At 41.7% G+C, this 26,590-nt stretch overlaps 1 protein-coding gene across 2 annotated transcripts; it reads right to left on the bottom strand.

Moving 5' to 3' along the window:
• Nucleotides 1-831: 831 nt before the first annotated feature.
• Nucleotides 832-24,631, bottom strand: pdcl (phosducin-like). 2 transcript variants are annotated; one of them, XM_021319210.2, is made up of 14 exons: nt 24,501-24,631; nt 24,267-24,350; nt 18,758-18,874; nt 15,752-15,892; nt 15,507-15,650; nt 14,479-14,660; nt 14,172-14,255; nt 13,629-13,875; nt 11,758-12,044; nt 10,486-10,633; nt 8,549-8,901; nt 3,557-3,740; nt 1,874-2,055; nt 832-1,615 (listed from the first exon to the last, which is right to left on the bottom strand). In XM_021319210.2, the coding sequence occupies exons 1-14, from the start codon at nt 24,505-24,507 to the stop codon at nt 1,052-1,054; spliced, it is 2,724 nt and encodes a 907-aa protein (XP_021174885.2). In that variant the 5' UTR covers nt 24,508-24,631; the 3' UTR covers nt 832-1,051.
• Between the last annotated feature and the right edge of the window lie 1,959 nt (nt 24,632-26,590).

Raw genomic sequence — 26,590 nt, 5'->3', positions numbered from 1 at the left:
AAAAATATGTTTAAAAGTCTAAGTTTAGCAAAGTGCTGCTTCTCATTTTTAGCCACGTCGTAATCTAGTGTCAAACATTAGAGTTGAAAATGTGTTGGTTGACTGCATTAAAGAAATCAATAAAACTAACTTGTTTAATTTGTGTGGTGATTATTGTGATAGGATTCCAGTCACAATTGTTGCATTATTGAGTTCAGACTTACGGCTTGAAAAGATAAAATACCTTCATTACAGTTTGCTTCCACAGGCATCGTTATAACAAGTTTTATTTAATCTTAGGCGAAACATCACAGTGTCATTACACAGGCACACATTCGCTTTAAGCCAAATTAAAAGAAAGGAAGTACTTGTCCTTGGGTGCACAGATTTCTTTTTTTGGCTACATGTGTTATGATTATCTCTATTCTAACAGGGACCACCGTTGATGCAAGAAAATATAGTTTGCCTATAGATCAGACAGAGGATGCGTGGAACGCGGCGTGCAGCTCATGGCTGACCTACAGGAAAGTTTAACAGACGTAACACGGCGTTTTCCTGCTAACGTTCATCCCTCAGACAGCAGGCCATCTGCGTATTGACCAATGCAAACTCCTACTTACACTTTCCTTGGATGACATAATGCTCTAGATCAGTTGCTTTAAAAATAAATAAATAAATAAAAGGAAGCGATTTGAAACCCGCTGCAGTTTATTTCAGGGTACAGCACATATAAAAGTTACAAAACTAACAAAAGGTTCGGCCTGCAGTTAAAGGTCCAATATTCACAAGAGAGAAACATGGATGACACAAGCAGACAGGTGGTGAATCAATGCAGGGGAATGTGTTGAACACAAATGAACCGTACATACAGCAGCATTCTCGCTGTGCTTTAAAACAACGATGATAAGTGACGTTTAGCCTCATCCAGATATTCGTGGAATGATAACGGAGCCTTTTACTCCTCCTGCTTTAGCTCTGGTGCTGTGAGGTCGGGGCGCAATCTCTACACGGGGCTCACATAAATAAATATGACATATAATCCATGCAAACATACACGCGGGACATCGGAGCGCTAGTCTATGTCGAGGTCCGAGTCTTCGTCGCTGGCGTTGCTCTGAATGATGGCTCCGTTGCGGAGCGTCTTTGGCGCCGTGGGGGGCTTCTCCGGCAGCAGCCCGCACTCCTGCAGCAGCGCCTCCAGGTCCACGGCGAAGAAGTCCTCGCCGAGCTGGTCGGTGAGCCGCACGAAGTTGCCGATCAGGTCCCCGCCCTTGTACACCAGCAGAGCGGGAAGGGCGCTCTCTCTGAACAGCTCGCTGGTGCTGATGGCCGTGCTGCGCACGCTGCAGAACTTCACCAGCGGGTATTCCTGGGCCAGGCACATCAGGCTGCCGCTCAGCGCCTCGCAGCCCGCGATGTCCGGCTCGTAGATGTGGATCATGATCAGCGTGCTCTTGTCCTCCTTGTCCAGAGCCTCCAGGAACTCCTCCCCGCTGCCGAGCTCGTGGACCCGCTCGAAGCGCTTGCCGCGGCACAGCTGGCGCCGCATCTCCTCGATGCGCTGCATGCGGTACTGCCGGAGGAAGTCTTCGTCGTCGTCTTGCTCCTGGAGCATGTTGTACTCCAGCATGGTCATCTGCGGGACAAGGGGGGGGGGAGGGGAACGGAATAAGTCGAGAAATGTTTAGGAGAACCTGTCGCGTCCAAGGAGGAGCTAATCCAGATCTGTTTGCTGTGTGAGGAGCAAACAAGATAAACGCTTCACAACTTATTTTGATGCGTCGGCCAATCAGATGTCAGGAAAAAAAACACAAAGATTAACGACTACGTTCAACTGTCCCACTTGCTTCAAGGGTTTAAATAAAAGCAACAAACCCCACTCCTTCCTGCTTACTTTGCTTTTAATCTTCTCCTGACGCTTCTTCTCCTCCTCCTGGTCTTTTTTCAGGTCCAGGTCGGAGCGGCACGTCATCGACAGCTTCTTGATCAGTCTTTCCATCTCCTTTTTCTGCTCCTGCTTCTGTTCCACCTCCAGCTGCTTGTACTTCCTCCAGTCATTGATGACTCCCTTTGGTCCTGAAACGGATAAAAAAAATCCACACCGTCGTTCATTTTTTGTGTTCGCACCCCTTAGACCGGGGGTGTCAAACATACGGCCCGCGGGCCGGATCCGGCCCGCCGAACAATTTAGTCCGGCCCTGTGGCTAAATGCATTATCATTATAAAAATAAAAAAATAAATAAAATAAAAATATATATATATTTTTTTTTTTCCAGTGTCCTGTCTGGCAATGTGGCAATAAGATGCCACAAAGAGCTCATCAGATTTGACTTTCACAAGTCGACAAGATAAAAGGAAGAGAATGATAAAACAATTATTGAAAAAAACATGTACTTCGTTTAATTGAAAATATGCAGTTCCTATATAGTCCACGTGGGGCGCTGTGTTTTAATTACGCTTCAGGTGTGGAAAAATTCAAATCATTTCTTAATTTCTATCTGTTTGATGTATTTTGTCATGCAGGACAGTGTTTTTAAGTTCCAAAAAATGTGAATAAATGTTTTTCAACATTATACAATCACTGTGATCAGTTCTTATGCATAATGCATAATAAGTAAATGTTTAACTGGGTAAAAGTATTGTTGAAATTGCACATTCTTAAAAACGCTGAGGTTATTCATAATATATTGTCTAAAAGTGAAATTAACTTAATATAAAAATGAACAAGTCCACATTTATTAGTTCTATTTAATCTTGCAATGAGTTTACTCGTGTGGCCCTCTTGAGATCAGATTAAGCTGAATGCGGCCCCTAAACCAAAATGAGTTTGACACCCCTGCCTTAGACGGTTCGCATTCTGTCACGGTGCAACCACAAACTTCAACGTATTTTATTAGGATTTTACATGATGGACCAACGCAAAGCAGTTCATAACTGCTGTTTAAATCATTTTTATAATGATCTTTTCAAACGAAAAATCTGAAAATTGTGGCTTACATTTGCACGGGGCCTCTTTTTCTAAAACAGACAACGATTGCATTCAAAGGTCACTCAACATTTTTCTGCTTTGTTGTGGAGAAGTTTAAAGCAGGACGACTGGAATTTGAGGCCCCTGCTTTTAGACCGAGGCAGACGTTTACCCCTCAGCAGGACAACAGCAGACACACAGCCAGAGGTGCATTTGAACTGTAACTTCTTAAAGCTTGTTTAAAGCGTCAGAGCGGTCTACTCAAAGTCTAGTCCTAACCCCAGATGAGAATCTGGAGCAAGACTTGGGAATGTGCAAACGTGCAAAGCGAGCTGCAAGCCAAGGCGGCGCTGCAGCTGCGCACAGATGCAGGCAACGCTTCAGACTTTTGTGAAAAGCATCCTTCGTTTTTGCTCCCGAGCTGTTTGGCATTCTAAGCTGCGCTGAGTAAAAGCGAAAAGCCAAATGGGGTGTGAATACTTAGGGCAAAAACACCAGGACTTTGCATAAATGCAACTCTAGCGCACATTAATGGGAGGCTGTGTGCCTCTGTGTGAATCTACTCCTGAAAAACAGCATCCAGAAGAAAACTAAATGGCTTTGCGTCACCTGTGTTGACGGCGCTTCCATCTGCACTGTAGTCTATGTCGGGCTCGGTGGCACCAGCGTCTCGGATGGTCTTCCTCTCCCCGTCGTCATCCTCGTTGTCGCTGCCTTCGTCCTCGCTGCTGCTGTAGTAGTACTGCAGCTTCTCGCCCAGCAGCTTGTCATCCAGGGTAGTCATGGCAACGGCTCAGCTGGGGAAACATGACCCGCATAACATCACACCTGGACGGTTCACTGCTGTCCTGGCTTCCCATGAAGCTCATTTTTTATGCTCTATTCTAATCCAGATTGACAGACGTCCCAGCAGTCAGAAGACACAGAGAGCGGGGTTTTTATTTGGTAAATAGGACGGCAGCATCGCGTCAGCTGATTTAGGCCTGTTGTGTTGCTCTGATCCGTAGGAAACCAGGATGGAGAGGCAATGAGGAAGTCGTTGTTGACACATCCCTCTCGCCTATTTTATTTATTTTTTATTACCCCAGCTATATTTGGCTAAACTACAACAGAGCTTATTTATTCTATTCACTATTTTAAACACATCTAAGGAATATGTGCGATACATGTAACCGAGGAGGCCCTGAACAAAACCTGCCGATGTTAAGACAGAAAAGGCTAACCCCGTTTATTTTCCCTCTTTGTTTGTCTGTGGTATGTTTATCGGATAGTTTGCATACACTTTTACAAGTAATGTAGAGTAAATCATCTTACCGTGGCTGTTTATTTACACGGGAAACAAGCCGAACACGCTATTCTTCGGATGAGGCGAACCTAGCTACAATAGCATTAGCTGAGAAGCTAGCTGGCTCTCGTGTGTTGGACTCGGGAAGCACAACCAGACGAATCTCTGTCGTGTAACTGAACTCCTATATTTGTACAAAACTGCTAAACCTGCTCATTTATAACAACTTACCTTAAAGTACACAGAGAAAACCGCGGTACAATAGCGCCTGCTAAGCCTAATCACTCTGTAAGCTGTTTAGTTTAGCTCTCCCATAAGCCACGCCCCCTGCCCATGATGCCTTTAATGAAACTTGGTAAATATGAAAACTGGCCTCAAGACACTTCTTGTAAACGAGCAGTCCTGGGCATTATTTTGAGAATAGGGGATTTTACTTTTTTTGCCTTGTTGTTTTTGTATACTTTATTGCAGGGTTCACCAACATGGTGCCCACGGCCACTAAGTAGCCCCCCCGAGAACCACATGTGGTGTCCATGAGCCTGTCCTGAAAACAGCACACCCACCAGTGAGCCACATCCAAAACTTAACTTTATTCCGTTACTCTTTCTGTTTATTCACATTTGCATTAGCCGACAATATCCATAACAAAGCATGAAAAACTATGTTTATTTTACAGAAAGTTAAGATGAACTCTGACTAGTTCAAAGATCAGTACCGGTAGTAGACCTTCGTATGACACAACGCCATTTAAGTAGCTCTCAATTTCAAAAAGGTTGGTGACCCCTGCCTTACTGATTCATTATTGTGAGATATTTCTCACAACAATGAGTCATTATTGTCAGATATTTCTATAACATTTCAATATTATTTATTCCATAATATTTTCAAGGCTTTTAATGTGAACTTCTTTGCCTATGAAAACCACAACCAGACACAAGAAAAATGAATATAAATGAATATAAAAGGAGAACAGTGAAAATCTAATGAAATCCGACATGTCTCATTATTCCAGTATAATAAATAGATTCAGCATCGATTTCAAATCTTTTGGTCACCTGGAGGAAGTTCTTTCAGCGGGGGAGATTTTTGGTTACGTTTACAAGAATGGCATTAAACGTAAATCCCTTTTTAAAGCAACCATTCTGTCCTTCACATCTAGTCAGAATGATAGAGGAACATCAGCTGCCCTGTACTCATTAATACGCTACATTTAGCTCAATGTAAGGTTGCTGAAATGACTCAAGCCGGGCATTTTGTGTCAAGACTGAAACATGGTGGAATCCTGTGTTTTTGTCACAAGTTAATTTAGCAATTAACTGCATTTCATCTCATCACTCTTCATGGCATTCTAGTCTGAATGCAAGTTGCAAGCATGTAAAAGGTAGCAATAGAGTTTGTGGATCCCTGGGACAAACCGGCAACTTCAGGCTGTGCCTAACCTCTACCCAAGCCCACCACGCCCTAGATGGATGGATTGATGTTGTCCCATTTATTTATTTTTTTATTTTTTTAATATTTGAAGGCACACCCAAGTAACCACCAAAGTACACCAGTTATATTTCATTTAAATTGATTATATAAATCAAAAGGAAAACACGAGGTCTTATGTTGTGTAAAACATCAAAGCGGAGCTCTAGGCCAACACAAGGTTGTCTGAGGCCCTGAGCAAAATTTTATTTAGGGTCTCTTTTGCAGCTAAGGCTACATTCTCAATATACACAATTAGTTAAAAAGGAGCGGCAAATAAAGTTAAATGTTTTATTGACACGCAGTCATGAGAAAACAGAGACTATTACCCGTCTCTCTAACAAACTGTTACAGTAGGCATGAAATTAAATACCTGAATAAAGGATGAAGGAAACAAATACACATGAAAATATGACTGGTGCTGTAACCTTTAAACTATGAAGATCTTCCTATTCAGCTAACCTTAGTAAACCTGTCCGGAGTAAATTAAGAGCCCTTGTTAAGGAGTTGCAAAGTTTACAGTCATACAGGTAGTTTAACAAAGGATCGCGGCCTGTCATCATAACAATGTCCCACAAGATATTCCAATGGTGTTTATTTATCCACAGTCAGCTGACTCTCTAAATAAGTTTTCATACACCACAATGTAAGAAACATGGTTCATAGGTTAAAACAGAGATTGTCTAATTTGCATGAAAAGGTCCAGTTTATGGATATATACAGAATGGATCCAGAAAGCCTTAGGTAGGATAGACTGATAGATGTAAACAAAACCAAAGAAAAAAAAACAAACTTCTTAAAACGCCAGAGGATAATAAAAAAACAAAAACAACCTGCAGCCTCTGCAGAACATCATATAATTTTTTTTACAAACATTAAAACATTATTTCCTGATTTATATTCTCATTTTACAATCTCATTTGGAACAGCAGGCAGGCTCTGGAGCAGATGGGGGACGACTGTGGAAGGAGACAGGCTTCATGTCTGCTCAGAGGGAGAGCGTTTCACTGCCACAGAGAGTTGTTTTCTTTTCTGCACATTAGGATCAGGCCCTCAGAAAAGCATCTTCAGCAGACACATTTCAGTATTTAATTAATTTATTTCAGTTTTACTAGGGAGCATTTTAAATTAAGCAAACAGATTTTACTCTCAGATCCCCTTAAATGTTCATTCTATAACATCTTTTCTATAAAGTTTCACCATATATTTATTTGTTCCCTTTAAAAGTATTTGAATTATTTCCCTTCTATTTGATGAGCCCCCAGGTTAAAACATTTTACTGATTTGCTGGATGTACTGAATGCCTCAACTATACTGGAGCAAAAAATGCAAAAACTGAAGCATTTTAATTCACAGTAACAGACGATGTCATTTAGACTTTACTGAAAACACTTGAACGCAACACGTGTGGCGTTATGAGGTGAAAATCTACTGCAAACCCTTACGTGTAGTTAGAATCTCTACCACTAGAGGGCAATGCGAGCATAAACACTTGTACTCAGAGTTACATTAAAAAATGTTTTATTTCGTTTTAAAACATGGATTTTTTCCTAACCTCTCTTAGCACTGTTTAGCCAGTTTTTTTTCAGAAGTATGAGTACAAATGCTTGGCATGAAATTATGGCCCGTATTTCTATCATATATATAAACAAAAACAAAAGAACATTGGTAGGAGGACGGCAAGCATGCAAGGAGGGAACAAAAAAAACAAAACGTAGTAGAAAAGATAAGAAAAACAGAAGGGGAAAAGAATGAAATAAATGAACATAGAAAGATTGGAAAGCTAGAAAGGTAACAGGAACAAAGGATATAGAAAAGACTGAAATAATGATAAAGAAATCAGCAACAAATGTAAGAAAAGAAAAAAGGAAGGAAGGAGGCATGTCAAAAGGGAACAAAGGAAAGATGGATGGTTGAACACCTTTTTGACAATGGAGAGGATAATAAAGTCTGGAAAACAAATATTTTTCTTTACACTATTTCCTTTATCCATCCTTCTCCAGACCTGGAAGCACCTTAATCAAATTCCATACTTTCCCTGAACATGAACTCCTACATCTTTAACTACAGTCACTGCAGTGCAGTCAGCACCAAATCTGCCAAGTCACACATTCAGATAGTGATTTCCTTTGTGTGCTCTTACAAAAGGCACAAGGCGCCAGTAACAGGATTTGGGTTCGCCCAGTGTCGCTGTAAAACAAAACACAACAGTGTCATCTTGCAGAAAGAGCAGTAAAAAATGGACAAAAATGTCTTAAGATTTGAGTGGATTTATCATCAAAGACCTTATCCTTTATCTATCCCTAATGGTTTCCTGAAATGTTGTTGTGTTTAATCTCCTAATCTTTAAATCTACACCCATTGTGCCACGTTGTGTGGGTTTTGGTTTCTCGTCAGGGTTGAGCTGAAGGCCAGAATAAATACAGATTCAGTGGTTTCGGTAAATGGGAGTGGAAACTCGCAAGCTTTACAGAACAATAGATGTTACCAGCCAGTTTTTTTATAAACGGATAAGAGCACATTATGTTGCCACAGCTTTATTCCAATGAGACTATTTACCAGCAAATACACATCTTTATTACCAGACAGTGCAACAACTTTTCAGTCTTTAGGCACAAAGCGTTTAATGAAAACCACACGTTTTACTCCTCTCTGATGTGTTTCTTCAAGTGTGGGACAGACTGGCAGCGGGTTACGTAAAAGGAGATTTCATGCGGCGCACTGAGCTCAGTAAGACTCTGCAGTTTTCTCCACACAAATTTCGTTGTTTGCTTTGTGCAGCCACCTGGTATAAACCTTCCTGTTGGGGAGTGGAAAACATAAACCTTTTGGGTCGGCACACGCGGTCATAGCTCGCTGCTTCGTTCTTTCCCGTCGTTCCTGCCTGGTTCCTCCTCGGCTGGAACTCTGAACGCCACGTAGGGGCACGTCCTGGAGTTCAGGCACACCAGCTTCTTCAGAGAGGCCGAGTTTACGATGTCAAAGCCCACTTTGCCCCCGAACGTGCTGGGCTTCCAGTATTGTGGAGAACATATGGGGTTACCCAGGAGGCCTTTGAGGGAAAAGGGGGCCCCCATTTCCACCATGCTTTCTCCGAATATCGCCCCCGGCCGTGTCTTCTCCAACAACAACCCGGGGTAAAATTCGAGAGTGTCGATGTCACCGTAGAGCTCTTCAAGAGTGCTGGCTATCTCCTCGCTATCTGCAAAACGTAACCAGAAGAAACACTTGAAAGGTTTACTGACAAGACAGTACATTAAAAAGCACACGTTATATAAAGGTGAAATTTTAGCATCTGAATTTTTGCTGGCAATTTTCTGTAGCGGAATTCTTCAGGGGAATATTTTTATGCAGGCAAATTGAAAGTAAAAAAGAAAACACATGGATCATTTCCCATGATAAAAATTCAGTGTTATGAATTCAATGTGTAAAAAAAAATAGTCTGATTCTAGTGAGACTGTATTTCTCCCGTATGTAAGTTCCTGTGGCTCTTTAGCATCAGTACTGGTAAAGAGTAAAATCTAACTGAACAGAATCACCCATCTAACAATCACCTGTGCCCAGTTTTTCCTAATCATCTGCACCATTAACACCCCATCACCAATGTGAATCATGACGTGGGCAGCTTTATGCTGTGGGGAGGCTTGTCTGCAGCAGAGGTGATCCATGAGGGAAGCTGAATACAGGGCAGTCCAATAAAAATGTCTGTTAGGAGCAATGAAATACTAGACTTGAGGCTCATCTTCATGCAGGAAAAAGATTCTACGCATACAACCTGAGCTACAATTATAATGGTTTGGATTTAAGGACAATTCATTATCCAAATTCAATTAGAAAACCGTGGTACAACATGAAAATTAATGCTATTCATCCAGTCTGACTAAGATTGAGCAAAGAAGAATGGACAAATATTTAAATGCCTAGATGTGAAAAACTGATACGGACATAAAAAAAAAAAAAAAAAACACTAAACTATAATTTGTTTGAAAAATATTTTGAAAATAATGTATAATTTGCCTTCCCTCCCATATGTTGATGTATCACGTAAAATGCCATTCAGATAAGTTTACATGGAAGGCTGTAAAGTGACACAACAAGGTGTTTAAGAAACAGATGGAGGAGCAACACAGTCACAGATATAGTCCCCCGCACGGTTCAAATCCTTAATGCACCTAATGTTCTCTGCTCCTTCACAAAATTTGTTGCATGAAAAGACCCAAACCTGCTTTGTTCTGTGGCCAGACCAGCATGTTAACGGAACATTTGGCAGCAAGGGGAATGCTCCATTGCACTTGTTTTATGTGCAACACAGATGTGGGATACCATGTACGCTCAAATATGTAGGACCCTACTTTTTTTAGCCACAAATATACCATCTTTGCAGAACTATTTGAAAGAAAGTATTTTTTCAAATTTTTCTAGCAAACCATAACCCAAAGCAACATCTAGTCCGTTGCTACCTTTTGGAGGTTGATGGCCTTTTACGGTGGTGAAGATTCTCAGTCATCCAGGTCATGGTCATTCCAAAAAAAGTTAAAAACAAAGCAACTGGACTTGTTTTCCGTAGTTGAAGACGTTTCGCTTCCTCTCCAGAAAGCTTCCTGGAGAGGAAGCGAAATGTCTTCAACTATGAAAAACAAGTCCAGTTGCTTTGTTTTTAACTTTTTTTGGAATGGCCTTTTACTGATTAGGTCTTCCAGGTGTTCTCATAGAAAGCTGTAATTTCCTTTTAATGCCAGTCAGCACGTGGAGCTGCATGGGCTGCAAACACAGTGGTGTGTCTTACCGGTGAAGTCTCTGAACGACGTGTACGGCTCGAGGTTAAAGCGCTTCCTGTATTCGTTAAAAGGCTGGATCCGGAGCTGACGGGACTCCTCTATTGTTCCCACGACGACCTTGGTGATAACGGCGTTTATGTTGTGGCCCCCACCAATCTGTTGGGTGAAAATGGTCATTGTTTGGCATTTGTTGTTACGAAGACAACATTTATCAGGCTTGTATTTTTTTATTTTTTTTCCTGCAGTCACACATGTGGGCTTTCTTTTAACAGAAAACCTTGTTTGCTCAACTAATCAACTAATTAAGTCCACAGTTCAGGGATCCTGACACTTACACAGCTGCTCGAATAAACCGCCAACAAGTTAAACGTTGAGGCAGAAAGGAGCCCAACCAATCAGTTTTCTGTCAGCTGACGACAGAAAACGGAGGCTACCATTTGCCTGGTCCGTTGAACTTTCGGACGATGGGGTCAGAATCTGACGTAAACAACCGGAAAACATGGATCCAACCTGTCTTTTAAGGAGGGAGGTGGTGGCATATTATCGTGGGGGATGTTTTCTTGGGACCCCTTTAGCACCAGCATCATTCATATGCTGGTGCTAATGTTGCTGACCAAAACCAAAGATTTGTGACCAACTGCGTAATCGTCTTCAGATGGCTGCTTCCAGCTGGATAATTCATCATGTCATAAAGCAAGAATGGCCTCCAACCACCAAAGACTGTAAGGACGTTTTCAGACACCATGTTGAGCAAATAATGAAGGCAGTTCTGAAGACAAAAGGTGGTCCGACCCGCTATTATCTGTACCTAATAAAGTGTCATTAGCAAATAAACATTCCAGGATCCACCAGTATGTGCTTGGGCATTCTTTTAGGCTTATTAAGAGGCTTACTTTGGGCAACGTCCAAAATTAAGCACAGGATTTGCTTTCAACCGTTTTTGTTTTTAGACAGCTTATCAACACGATATTATCTTAAACTAAAGAGGGATAGTGCTGTAACAACTGGGAAACTAAGAACAAACGTCCAAATATACGCTTAAATGATCTACTCTGTCAAGCTACTGCAGATAAACCAAAGGTGTTACAGATGTTTTGCAGCCATTTAGTCCAAACAACTAAAGCAGAATGTTTTACTGTTTGCAGAAAGAATGCAAAGAAAAAAAATACTTCTCTTAAGCTATAAAGTCAGGAGAAACGTTTCAATCTGTTGGGTCAGACTTAAGGCCGTGATCAACGGGACGTTTGCCAGTAAGATCTTCCATGTGTTTTGGTTGGTACCTGGCCAGCAGCTTGTCGAGAGAAGGCGTCCACCAGCTTCTCCACGCCGTAGTGTGTGAGGACGGACGTGTTGAAGAGGAACTGCGAGTACGACAGCTCGTCTCCGCTGATGTGGAAGCTGTCGGGCATCAGAGGGTGCCAGTGGTAGAGCTGGCTGAACTCCAGCGCGATGCGGTTCCCATACTGGAAGTTGGAGTTGAACAGCAGGGTGGGATCGAACTTCAGCTGCAGCAGGTAGCCGCTCAGGTGCTGCACGTACTCCTCAATCACGATTCGTATGGTCTCACCTGGAAGACGAGGGCAGAGGGGAAAAAAAGCCTCAAAATTAACACGAAGAAAAGCTGAATACAAAAACACAACAATAATGAAGGCTAATGGAAAGAGTTACAAAACACTGAACCTTTGTGTACAATCAAATGTTTTTCAATGTGATAAAAGTTAATGTTTAACTTTTTATATTTTCATTAGGATCTGCTCTGTAAATTTGATATATTAGCTGTATATGTTTTTAAGTCTCCTGTTTAATCTGTACATTTACAGTTATTTACTGTGAAAATGGACAATTGCAACCAAAGCTCATAAAATAAAATAATCACAACTCTCTAAATAAGTACACCCTCCTACTTGCTTGAATCTTACCCGAGCGCAGTAAAGCCTTTTAACCTCAGCTAATTGCACAGAAAGCTGCTTATAACTGAGAATTGGTGCATCTAAAAGCTTCAAATGACAAATGTAATCATCTATTCCCACCAAACTCCCCGCCGTAAATATCTAATTTCCATATTGGTTTTGACGAGCTCATCATGGTTGAGAACTAGTCGGAAAATTAACGTTTTACAACTACGAAGTGACCCTGAGCGCACTATGTTGTGCTAAAATTATTATAATCGAAGCTTAAAATCTCACAACTTCTTTGTGTCTACTAGCATCCAGCCTATATGTGCAATTTGGAGGTGTGTGTATTTTGCCCCAACTGGGAGCCCAGTACCAACGAAATGCAGGAAATAATAATCTCTTTAACAAAATAACTTTAGTCACTTAGGGCACTGCCAGCCTGGTGTGGGTGTACTTAGTTTGTAGAATTGGCATTAGGTCAAGTCTGCTTCCAATTCTCTGAAGACCAAGTCATGCAGGAGTCAAACTGCCAATGTTACTACCAGGCCTCTACACATAGCATTGAAAAAACAGATTTTGGACAAAGAACCACCACAACCTCCCCAGGAGGCAGACCTGTCTCAGACCATGCAGAAATTATCTCCATTTTGGATGATTTTCTATATTTATTGTACAATCCTAGTCTTGTATAGAAGAGGCCTTGGCTATTGAGCTAATTGTCAGCCATTATTGTCAATCAGCCATCACAGTGTTTCCACAGTAAAGACTTTTAAATTTTAAAAAGACTTTAAAGACTTTTTACATTTTAAAAAGGTAAATCTTAAAACCTGTGAGTGTTTGTGTGTGCAGTTGTGTTACGTGTCGTGTGATGTGTAGCAGTCTTTTTTATTTTCCGTTAAACCCGCAACTTGCTTGTAACAATGACGGCCAAAGCCTGCAGAGTCAAGCCGCCAACCAATGAGCAGGTGTGTTGCTGCCTAACACTAATACACTGAACTGCAAACCAGAGCTTTGGTGGCCGCTTGTGATCGCTGATGTTAGATTGCAGGCAGAAACACAAAATAAATTTTTATTAGATTGAATCAGCAGGTTGATTAATGAAAAGATTTGGCATTTACAGACAAATGTGGACTACACCAAAATAATGTTCAGCATTTAAACATAAAAACTCCAACTAAAAAAGTATGTCCTGCTAACAGGAACCGGCTCCAAATGTTCTACAGTTCTAATTAAATCTTTCACGGTGTCCAGCTCACCGATGATGATGAGGCGGGTGGTCTGGAAAAGCTGCTCATCGTCCCAGGTGGGATGCTCTGCTTTCAGGATGTCACAGACTCTGTTATGCTCCCTGAGCCACAGCGTGGCGTACAAACCCAAACCAGGAAGGAGGCCGAACACCTCCTGACCGATGGCCATCTGTTTCTCCACAGGGATCCCCGGAGGGTAGCTCATCCTGACGGGAGCGTCAGTTACAGAGGGAGGGTACACCTCTCCATCGATTAACTGATAGAGAAAAACAGGAATTTATCATGATGCAGTAAATCTTGCGGTATGCTTTCCTTTTTCAGGCAATACATTCATTTAAAGAATCCTTTTCAGCATATTTTCCATCAATGACACTTATAAAAATTAGGATAATTAGTTTGGGAGAATATAACTCAAACACACAGCCCTGAATGACTAAATAGACGCTGAAGTGTTTAACTCATTCAGTGAAACTACAACTGCAGACCCGAAACGCTTTCATTTTCTGTTCGTATCCTGTGTTAAAGCTAACTCTGAATGTCTCCTGATTTCACCTGATATTTCAATTTTCCATCTTTGAAGAGCCGGAGGAGGTGCTGACGTTCCAGGCTGTCTCCATAAATGTGTCCGGCATCGACCTGCGTGAGTCACAGCATAAAACACAAATTAAATGCAGGTAGTTCTGACAAATAACAGCTGCGACCTGGTTCTGTTTAAAGGCTGAAGAAAGGCTTTCCTGTGTTCATTTACTGCAGCTGGAAAGGATCTGATTAACATAACCTGATGCTTCTGAAATAGTTTTTTTCTCTGTTGTTCTCCCTCTCTAGAGAGTCTTTTTTTTTTTTTCTTTCATGGACTGACCCCATGGGAGAGAGCCTTAGTGAAGCCCAGGCCCATGCGGTTGTAGGTCTTGAAGAACTGGTGGGTGAAGTGCTGAGCGAAGAAAGCAAACATGATGTTGGAGCCCTGAGGGTCAGGTCTGAACGTCCTCCGTTTCAGCAGCCTCTCAAACAACACCTGAGGGTCAGGTAGCCCATTTCTGCCTGAACAAAATCGAGGAGAAACCCAACATTACACACTTTCACAACAAGGGCACCGCAGCTTTTTATTTTTCATTGAATCATCTGTATTGACAACAGTGTCACAGGTCAAATGTAGAAATTCATTAATCCTCCCATTTAAAACAAACGATGGACAAGATGCACAAAAAAAGGGAGAAGCTGTACTAGCTTACTAAAAGATGTTTCAATGCAAGCTTGCAACACCAATGGCTAGGATTGGACAATAATTCAATAACAATATTTATCGATGATAGAAAAAAAGATGAAAAAAAGTTCAATAGAATAACAGTTTTCCTTCCTTTTGCATTTTAACCATGTAGGTTAATATTAAAGTCATTACATCCTCCCAACCAATCACGAACACCGACCCAAGAACGCTCAGACACCAAGCTCCGCCCACTTTAGAGTTCGGAGATCACGCGTTCGTTTTTCTTTTTTAAAAAACTTGCAGCTTTGGTAAAAAGTTGGTTGTATAAAGGGTTTGAGTTTGAGTTCAGTGTTTGTGTGTTCAGTATCTAAAAATAGGTCGCAAAGCAACAGCATAAAATGGCCAGGGCTGCACTTAAAATATATGTTTTGAGTTTGTTGATAATTATCGATATTGATCAATAAGATTTCTATTTTACCAATATGTGTTTTTTCCATATCGTCCAGCCCTACTAATGGCATTAGCTGTCATCAGGTCAGGACCATGATTGGGTATAAAATGAGTTGATGAGAGAAAACGAGTAAACTGCATTCCCAAAGAAATCAACAAATATGGACTTTACAGGCACAACAAATGAGACCACACATGGACTATCCTGGCTGCACACATGGAGACCTTACCTTTGACTCCCAGAGGAGTGGGACAGTCCTCAGGAACCGGCGGCAGGATCCTGGTGTAGTAGCTGAGGTTGTAGTAGGATTCCCAGCTGAGGTAGTTATACTTTGAATTGAAAGTGGGAGGACTGGGGATCAGGTTTGACCTAGCTGTTGATTAAAAAAAAGGGTGGGGGGGGGGGGGGGGGGGGTTAGCAGAAACAAACACGTGCTCCATGACCCGACTGAATTTGTTTAAGTGATCTTTTGACCTGTTATAACCAGACGCATGAGGACGTTCCGTAAGAACGTGTTGTTGATGATGTCCCAGAGCCAGTGGAAATGGGTGAGAATGTAGTGCACCACATCTGGACTGGGCTTGAGGAACTGACGCACCCGGGTCCATAGCTCAGCTGTGATGATGGGACACAAAGGAGGGAAAATAACTTTTTTTTTCTTTCTTTTTTTTTTACTGGAAATGAGGACAACTGGAGATGTAGAAAGGAAATTTAGTCCGCATGGCTGAGTCATGATGTCATAGTCCATCAGGGGATCTTCGTAAGCCTCAACGGGTGAAGCCACCCATTTCTCTTTATTCAGTGAGTTCAGCTCATTGTCCTTGAGCAACAAACCTTGTCTCAAAGAGCTTGAGTCGGTTTTCCGACTTAAAACATGCCTTTGAACCAAAATGTTTTTTTAAAGGGGTCTTCTGTGCCAAGATGCAGCCAACATAAATTGTGTGCTTGATTGTGGGATTCATTTGTTACAGGAATTAAACTAAACTACCACCCTGAGACCCTGAGAAAATAAACTAAGGGATTTTGTTTTTAACCTTCTGCCCTCAAACAGCACGGGGCATGTCTAGAAGTTCTCTCCATAAAAGTATCAGCGTTAAGGGTGTTCTAGTGTCTATTCTACAAACAATAATAAAATAATGATTTAAGTCATCTATTTGCAAAATGTCACAAACCAACTATAAATACAGCAAAATGTTCTTAATTTAATGCATGTTTGCTGTGAATCCAAACCCTTGAATCACTGATTCTTTTAATCTCACATGAGTCTTGACACATAACAAAAGGGACACATTGAACCATGTTCTTTCCTTGTTTTTTTTTTCTTGTTTTTTTTTTTCCTTGGTTTTAATGTTTCAGTCACCAAGATCTGTGACATACAATATGCTGTACTGTTTCATGCAACACTTTCCTGCACTCTGGCCAAATCAATAACTGGACCACGGCTGAATGACACAACTGGCATTCTTAGACGAGCCAGACGGCTAGAAGATATGTTCAGGTTTCTCTGGATAGTCTGAGGACGAGTCCTGAAGAGAACCAGAAGGTTGTTAAACACTTTGGCAGATAACCCTGATTTCCTTTTGAGTGTTGTAAGGAGAAAAATTCTGATAACAGGCATGTCCCTTTCACTAAAAAGAGAGATCCGTCTACCTCGCTTTCATGCTCCGTTGTGTTAGAGTAACTTAATTGAAGTTTCTAAGTTATCACTGCCTGAAGTAGTTAGGCCTTTTTTCTGCCCCCTTGACAGTATTCCCTCAGGTCTTTTCAGGAAGGTTTTTATCACAGGGTGTGTACTGTTAGTCTCATCAACTCCTGTTGGATGTCTGGTCGTGTCAAACGACATGCAGACATGTTGTAGAGCAGCTTCACGTCAAGAAGAGCAACCTGGACCCTTTCTAAGTTCAGTCCCACCTCAAAGCTCATTCATTCCTCACAAAGTGTCAGGAATGACGTATAACCGGTTGCCGTCTTTTTTTTAATTAAAAGGTATTGTGGAAAAACCTCAGTCTGGGTTTAAATCACAGCACAGCGAAGAGAAAACTCTCTTCAGGGTTTTCAAGGATTTGCTTTAAGCGGTTCCCTCTGGAAAATCGGTTGTCCCTATGCTTTGGCTCGGCCTACTGCCTTCAATATGACAGTATCTGTATCTTACTTCTTGAGTAATGTTTTAATGTTTTAATGTTAATGGTAAAGCCTTGAATTGGTTCAAGTCATACGTTAGTAACAGGAGGTTTTCATAACATTTAGTAAGACAATCTTCTTTCTCTAATTGAATCAGTGGGGTACAACAAGGCTCCATTCTTGTTCTCATCCTATTTTCTTTAGATATGCTTCTTTTGGGACCCTAAACTTAAATGACTCGGACAAATATCGGAAACAGAAAACTTCATCTAGGAAATCTCCAGTAACGACCATTTGGGACTCAAAATTGTCGAACCTTGACATTTATATAGACTGAATTGAGACCACGCACATTTTTTCCCCTGACATTTAATCAGACCTTTTTTTTTAATAGTGTGTTTGGCCATACTGATCATTGTTACATTTGGAGGCATGAGGGGAACACCACTCTAATTGCAAAGTATGAGGGCGGGGTGATGATGTGTGAGTGTTGTGCTGCAGGAGGGACTGGTGCACTTCATGAAACAGAGAATATCATGAACAAACAAATATTCAATTATATGGAAATATTGATTAAACATCTCAACTCATCAGCTTTGGCACACATGAGTCATGGACACACATACTTCCAAATGAATGGCCTAAGTGTCAACGTTTGGAACTGGCCATCGCACAGCCCTGATCTCAGCCTCGCAGAAATTTGGCGGCCAGAGCTGAAAAATGTTGTTGCAACCCAGGACTCCTGCCAACCTGACTCGGTTCCTCCAGATATGTGACAAAGGAATGGGACAAAATTCCAACAAACCATTGTGAAAAGCTTGTAAAAGGCTGCTACAAAGGACGGGGCTGGGTGTGAATGTAAACGTTCACGCCCAACCCCATCTCCTCCCTGTCATGTTTTACTTTGCTAGCCTTTTCCTTCCTTCTCTTCCCTCCATTCTGTCTCTGTTCCCTATTCGCTAAAGGTAATCGTTGCTACAGATGAGCTATCCGTCAGCCACAGAGTGGGGTTTACTTCTAATTGGGAACCGCAAAGGGTGGGTGTTTCGTGGTAATGAGAACCAGACCAGTTCAGACCAGAAGAGGAGAAGCCTTTGCAGAAGAAATCAACACACACACACGAAAAAAAAAATAAAAATGTTCTGCTCTCCTGCTGGCGGGTCCACCAGTTTTTCCCCCCCCAAATATTTGGTCTAGACATGGAGCTTCAACTCTGTGAGCCAGGAGCTTTGCCACAATATAACAAGAATCCATCTAGATTCTCAAGCGTCTTATGGAGAAACGAGGGTTTGAAATTCCTGAGAAGTGCAATAATAAAACAGGAAATGAGATGAGGCCTGTAAAGACGAGCGGACTCACGGATCGAGCAGTTTTCTCCGTAGTATCCAGTGTGAGTGCAGTCACACTCGTACTTGTCCTCGCCGTAGCGCACACAGACACTCCAGTGTTTACACGGGAGATAACAGCATGGGTTCACTGTGGAAAACAGGAGGGAAACCTCTGTTAAAAAACTCTGGTCATATGAAAAAAAAAACGTGAATCATACACGGGTTATAAACAGACGGTCACGCACACCACTGTCACAATGCCAGTTTTTTTTGTGTATTAAAATAAATTTCATTAGTTCAGAAGTCTTCCCTTTAATGTGAGACATATACAGCAGTGTTCAACGGAAAAACAGAGTAACCTATAAAACGGAAATATGCAGAAAAGCCAACAAAGCTCCAGTAAGCTGGTTGAATAACGACACTTCCTTGAAACCTTTGAATCCATTCAAACACTGAATCTTCTTGTTTACACGCATTCCATCAACCGCAGAGAAACTAATTACATGTAAATAAAGTTTAGCTGTCCCATTAGGCGTTTTCCATAAGTCTGCTTATTTGCAACTTTAGAGGAAGTAATAGTATGCATACAGATTTGACTGGACAGCTTTATTCCCCTAAAGAAAAAACAAAGTCATCTTTTGAAAACAGAATTTTGTATTTCCTCAGGTTTTTAGGTAACCTGCCTAAGAACAAACACCATATGGTGAAACAGGGCGGTGGTACCATCATGCTCTGGGATTACCTTTCTTCTGATAGACTTTTAGCCAAAGCAGCTGCAATAACACGCAGATCTAAACACCAGTCGCTTTTTAACACTAAAGTGTTTCTGCAAGAGAACTTTGTCTCCAAGGATAAGTTAAAAGAAGAAAAGAACAAAAGAAACATTTCACCAGAGGAAAATGAAGGTCTTTGATCGGCCCTCGCTGGAAAATCGTTGTGGTCACCTGAAGAGGGCAACGTAGAGTTGAAAACCCCAACATGTCAGATGCTGATAGACCCCTACCAAAGAAGACTGAAGGCTGAAACCGAATCAAAAGGCGCCCACACTTTATTCATGATTTTAATTTCTACCTTTAGGGGATTTTTTTTATCATTTTGTTAAATTTTACAGCATACCTGTCATGTTAAAGTAATGATTCATGGTGCTCTACTTGTGTTTCACTCCCAAAACCAGGCTTAATAATCTCACATGAATTTTTTATATCCATTACATATAAAAGTAAAAAAAAAAAAAAAAAAAAAACAACAAAATAGGAGATCAATTATTGTCACAGGCTATCTCCATGAGAGCGGTTTTCATTTCTGCATCGTAAGCTGCATCCTGTTGGTCAAAGTTTGCAGTAACACGTCTGAGTTTACACACTCCAGAAATATGTCTTATACGCTCTAAGAATTTGTCTTTCATCTACCAACAAGTGGAAATGATGTCAATCTAATGTTGCTCCTACTTTAATTCAGTTTCAGATTAATTTCTGTTTTTTTAACATCAGACAATAGAGCCACACCTGTGTAGAGAGAACTTTCTTGTTGCCAAGAGCCTTATAAGCAAAGATTATAAGAGCCTGAGGGCTGATTTTTCAGGAAAGGACTTTCAAGGAATACAAGGAACATCATGTAGCCTGAATGTTCATGGTTGCACTGAAACAGCAATACCTGCATGTGAGGTATCCTTAAAGTAGGGAACTAACATCAAGAGATTGATATCTCTCTTTAAAAAAACCACTGAATCCAACAGAGATTAAGAAAACCTTTTTATTTAAGCGTTACTTTAGAAGCAGGACCCCTTGAATAGAAAACCTAAACTATTTGAAGGAGTGGCAACTCATGTGTGTTTTTGTGAAAATGCAAAAAAAAGGTATATTTAATGATGAAATCCAAGCTTATAACAGCTCTTGGTGTCAAATAACGTTGTGTTAGTGGCGTGGAAGACCCGGATGTTGGAAAACCTCAAAACGTTGGCAAAGTTAATCGCAGAGGTCAAGTTAAAACTAAACAAAAAAGTTTAGCCACGGCACGGAAATGGAATCCAAGAGGAAAACCGGGCGAAGCAAAATAAGAAGTTAATTTGATCTAGAACAGCAAATTAAATTAGTTTTTTTTTACTGACCCTAAACAAATCTTTAAACCGTTTCTTACACATCTTGTCTATCGGAAGAAACAAACGACTTGCAGAGACGAAAAGGACACACTTTTAAACGATGTCATAACACTGAAGTTCTGAATGATTTACTCTCATGTGCTTTATCTATGCCAGGCAATAAACTTGCCAAATTTATCTTGGCTGGGCTTCGTGTTACATCGACTCTTTTCTCTCTGTTGAAATTCATAGACCTTCAGAATAACCCGGAGTGCTACCACTTAGCTGAACAGTGAGAAAACGCCTTTTTTTGAGAAATAGCTCAAGCACAGTCAGACTGGATGTGAACAGCAGTTTTAAAGTCTTGCACCAAATCCTTTGCTCTAAATCATTTTACTGTTAGGGTTGTCGTCCGGCTAAAAAAATGAACATCTGCCTCACGTTAGAGTCTTGTTGCTGCCTCTAACACAGGATCTCAAACTCAAATCCTTGAGGGCCGCAACTTGCCCTTAACACCCGAGTCAAATGGTTAAACCCCGTCACTAGCATGCAGTGAAGCTCTGCTGTAGAGCCCGTGTTGGAGACATGTGTGTTGAAGCAGACACGCATGAAAAAGTTGCAGGACTGGAGTTTGAGGCGACTGCAACTGGTTTTCTTGCAGTACTGTCATTGTGCTTGGCTCTAATAACTCTGACCAGCTTCTCTGTCCCTGCAGAGGAAATGCGTCTTCGCCGGGTGATGCTTCCACCGTGTTTCATAGACGGGTAGGTGTAACTTCTGAAGCAATCGGTGAGACTAGATTTTATTGAGAAGTGTCAGAGTAAAGAGGACGGATTAAAGGCATGGCCCAAACGCATCAGAGTTTTACTTGTTAAAACCTCTGATCATTTCCCTTTTTTTTTTTTTTTTTTTTTTTTACTAAAGTGTTATAACACCAGAATCCCAAAGATTAATTCCAGGTTTGTTGTAACATGAAAAAAGGCACAAGGGTTAAAACCATCCCACCATAATTGCACTAAACAGCATATTGAACCTTTTTGTATCTGGTTTTATGGTAGCACAAACTGTTTTAATGTTGCAGTCAAATCTTTGGCCGGTAACTTTGCAGGTCTCGCATGACCGCCTGGGACACAACATTCCCACACTCGAAACGGCATATTATTTATTTTTCCCCTTCAGCTTCTTTACGAACCAAACACGAACAACAAAAGGATTTGAATGGCAAATCATAGCGGCGTTGGCACTCAGACTGCGTTACCCAACACTGGTTCCTTCTCCCACCGCTCGCCGTGTTCAGGCAACACGCTGCAGGCTGCTGGAATGCTTGAGGTGGAGGAAAGTCATCAAGACAACATACAATTAGCATCAATCTTTCTTTCTATTACTTATGAGTAAAGTGAAATAGTATGGGAATAAAAAGTCGCATGAAAAAGACTGTCGTTTGTTCACGGGCAAAAGAAGCAGGAGACACAGAGGGAGGGGGTTTCTGGGGCTTAAATTTAACAAGTTCACACATGTTCTTTTCAGGATGGTAGACACCCTCGTAAATTACTGCCTGAGGAGGCTGCATCTTAGCTGCCGGGTAAATGACCAGATTAGCACACATATTTGGAGATACGGGGGATGAACTTTAAAACATCTAAACACTTCCTATGAAAGTCCTTTCCCTGCAAAGGGATTACACAGAGTTCACCGCTGCTGCAAAGGCACGCCTCCTCTTTATCCCGTCTCTCTGAAGGCGCCTTATCAGAGCAGAAACCACACCTGACGACTATGTAAACTAGCACCAAGACTATCTGATTGATTCCACGGGTCAAAATCGCTTTGGAACTCCATCGGCTTCACCTGACGTGAACCACAAACACCGTCTATTGAGATTTATGGTTGAAAATAAATAGCTGGGACTGAGTCAGGAGTTTAGTGTGTGTGTGTGTGTGTGTGTGTGTGTGGGGGGGGGGGGCTGTTGAGATGAGCTCTTTTTCCAGCGATGGCAGAAAAAAAAACATGACTCTCCGGAGAAAGGAGAGCCGAGACGGATGATGAAATCGGTGGAGAAAATAAAGAAGGTGAGAAATGGGTGACAGCTGATAAGATTCACCTGAGGGCACGGCGGTATGTTTGGCTGCATAAGGGCGTGAGAGGAGATGCGTCCGCACAAGACAGAGCAAACAACACCCCCCCCCAGGTTTTTGTTAAAAGCTGGAACCGTGTGTGTGTGTGTGTACTGCGTTTCAGATTTATGATTGGCTGACTTTAAGTTTTCACTTTTTAATAAAGAACACTCCAGTGTTTACACGGGAGATAACAGCATGGGTTCACTGTGGAAAACAGGAGGGAAATTTCTGCTAAAAAATTCTGGTCATATAAAAAAAGGTGAATCATGCATGGGTTATAAACAGATTCTCACGCACACCACTGTCACAATGCCAGGTTTTTTTGTGTATAAAAACCCCCCCAAAATAAATTAGTTCAGAAGTCTTTCCTTTAATGTGAAAAATTAAAAATTTAAAATGGAAATATGCAGAAAAACCAACAAAGCTCCAGTAAGCTGGTTGAATAACCGACACTTCCTTGAAACCTCCTTTGAATCCATTCAAACACTGAATCTTCTTGTTTACACGGATTCCATCAACCGCAGAGAAACTAATTACATGTAAATGATGAAGTCTAGCTGTCCCGTCAGTTTTCCATCTAACCGATATCATTGGCAGTCCTTTTCATTGCAGAATAAGTAGTGTTATAACACCAGGACTCGTTTCAACTTCTTGCATTAGAGCTTAAAAACAAAAGGCATCTGAATTCTCAATTTCCTTGGCAGTACTTTTCTTTGCAAATGACAAAAACAAGTTTCTGTATAGATGCTTTGTTTCCTTTTTTTTTTTCTAAATTAAATCATTTTAAATGAACTGAGAGTTTCATGACTGTCCATGAAACCGATGCTTTTTCTTTGATTTATGACATTTTATCATAGCATCAGGACAATGACTTCTCTAATTTGTCTTTCCTTCTTTGAAATAAAATAACATCACAGTTTTACATTTAACTAACATTGGGTGACTTTTACATTGCTTTTCTTTTGCTTTTTTTGTTGTTGCTTTTTTTTTATTTGAAAACAGGACTTTGTCTGCTTCATTTCTTTTTCTTCTTTGAAAGAAAAAAAACACGTAATAGTGTTTATGGCATCAAAGCATCTATTTACCTTCCAGATGCCACTTGCTACAACACCAAGATTGAGCCTGCCAAGACCTGCCTTTGTTTTGCTAGAATCAGGAATGTCTAATGGACCCACAGCAGCAGCAGCCAAATCCTTCACGCTCAGAGGAAGTCCTGCTGGAACCAGGACGGACAACGGAAACACACACTTTCATGGGCTCTAATGCAAACTCCTCGTGTGCTTCCTGTCTCACTCCCAGCTCCTTGGGGACGAACAGTGCAGATTCAAACCCACTAAACTCTTACCCACCTGTGCTGGTTGTAACCTCATCCCCCTGGCATCCAGGCTCCCGCAGGAGTACGAGAAGAGCACAAACTGATCCAAGGACAGAGGCTTTTTTTTGGGGGGGGGGGGGAGAAAAAAAAAAAAGAGGTTTCAATCAGTTTAAAAACTCACCCCAGAGGCAACAACTACACTGACCCCAGTAGGAGCCCCTAGTGCAGGCTGACGCAACAGGGGTGCAGACAGGGGACCACAACGTACCTCTCATTACAGCAGCCTCGGTTCAGGAGGATGGCATTCCAAAAATGATATAAAACAATGGGGAAAAGTGCAATTAATCCAGGCTGGAGTGGAGATGCGGGCGGGCTGAGACGCAGAGGAAGTGGATGACAGAGAGAGTGAGTTAAGAGCAGCAGGGCGAGCTGTCCAACAGGTTCCCTCCTACTTCTGAGCTGTCCCAGCCCCCCCACCCCCCCCCCACCCCAACCACCTCCCATCTGATGGGAAAAGGAGAAAGTGGGATGATGGCCTCAGGCAGACGCTCTTTATCGCCTCCTGCTGGTGGACTCTAGTGGGTTTTGTGTAATTTCCCAAGCCTTTCTGAGGGCATATTTCCAGATTGCCTAACAGTGCAAGTAAAAACCTTCTCACGAAGGATTTCTGAGTACCTGTGGATACTTGGAATATAAACTTGATGCAAACTCTTGATTTACAATCTTGAAAACTCTATCGGGGCAATCCACCAGCAATAAATATGGCAATAGAGATAGCGGTCGGTGATGGGAACACGACTTAAAGCTACGGGGGGCTGGCCAGAAAGCACCACTTTGCCAGAGGTGGAGGAGTGTGCTGGTTGTGTAAAACAGAATCCAGGCACCAGTGCCCAGAGGAATGTCGAGGAATGCTGATAAACGCTGCCGCCGCGCTTATCTGGGACAGAAACCAGACCGACGATAGAGGTTACAGGTCAGCTCGCCGGATCTCCCGGCAGATAAAATATTTACATGTTGGAAAACCATTAGCATCCTTTTGTTTTGTTTATCAGCCGTTTTCACACGTCAAGTGACGCGTCAGGTTTTTTCCCACTTTACCCTGACGTTAAGTCACGTCGGAAAGTCCTAGTTTCCCCTGTGGCCCACAGGTCCGAGGTCAGAAAAGGGGCCGCTAAACGTCGCAGACCCCACACATCCTGGACACAAGCTGTCGAGACTTTTACCTTCGGCTTGGCATGTGCACACATTCGGTGAATAAAGCCATTGCAGCATCTTCCATCTATCAGTCCTTTTGTCTATACCCGCCTGTCCTTGCAGGGTTGCCGGTGCCCATCTCCATCTGTACACCCCAGACAGGTCACCAGTCCATCACAGGGCTTATTTAGAGTCTTCTCAAACTAAATCCTTATGTAGGAGATCCTCCAATAAACATTACCTCCAGCCCTGATGTAATCTGCTTTTCTTCATGCTGGTGCCTCCTCTGGCATTTTCCAGCCTTACTCATAAACCATTTGACTCACACGTAAACGAACCGTCATCCTCTGAGAGGTTTTGAGTATTGTTTGGAGCTTTATAAACATTTACTTGTTTCATAGCCCCCCAAAAATGCATCTTCCAGCTCTAATTTGCCAGATCATGTGGGCTGCTGCCACAGCCAATCAAACGGGAGGCAGTAGACTGTAGCAGCGGAGCGCAGGGAAGCAGGAGATGTTTGTTGTGCATGCTGATGCATGCTCTGCCCACAAGCAGCTGCTCGCCTGATAAATAGCTAAACAGATTGTGTGTCCAGCTGCCACGTGGAAACGGTTCAGATCATAAATGGATGATGTTACTCTAAAACATCCCAAGAAAGTTCAACAGCAGCTGAACAGTAAACCGTTAACGTTCTTTTTTTTACACAACTTCAAAATGATCCTTGGCAAACATGCCTGTCATTTTACTGGTGGCTAAAACTGACGGTTTAGGATTCAAATCAAAAAGCAAATATCAGATGTGAGCGACCTGTTTGAAGAGGGACAGATTAAAGTGTGATATTTTCATATGGGGCGCCGCATATGGCAGCCCACTGCTCCCCAAGGGTGATGGGTTAAAAGCAGAGAACAAATTTCGTTGTAATGTACGTATCAATGACAATAAAGATGATATTACTACTATATTACTATTACTATATTTTGCACGGCTGTAAAAAACATTTCGAAATCATGGACCTTAGAGCTGGAATTACAGATTAATTCAGTTTGACCCCACAACTGAATTCTTTTGACTAACATAACTACTTTGGGTGGAGACTTTATAAAAGCCTTTTATATAAGGCTTTTGCTTATTCTTGCACTGTTATCTTCATATATATTTATTTTT

This window comes from Fundulus heteroclitus, chromosome 8, assembly GCF_011125445.2.
Source record: "Fundulus heteroclitus isolate FHET01 chromosome 8, MU-UCD_Fhet_4.1, whole genome shotgun sequence".
NCBI lineage: Eukaryota > Metazoa > Chordata > Actinopteri > Cyprinodontiformes > Fundulidae > Fundulus > Fundulus heteroclitus.
The sequence above is the reverse complement of the archived record's forward strand: the minus strand, read 5'-3'. Positions and strand labels throughout refer to the sequence as shown.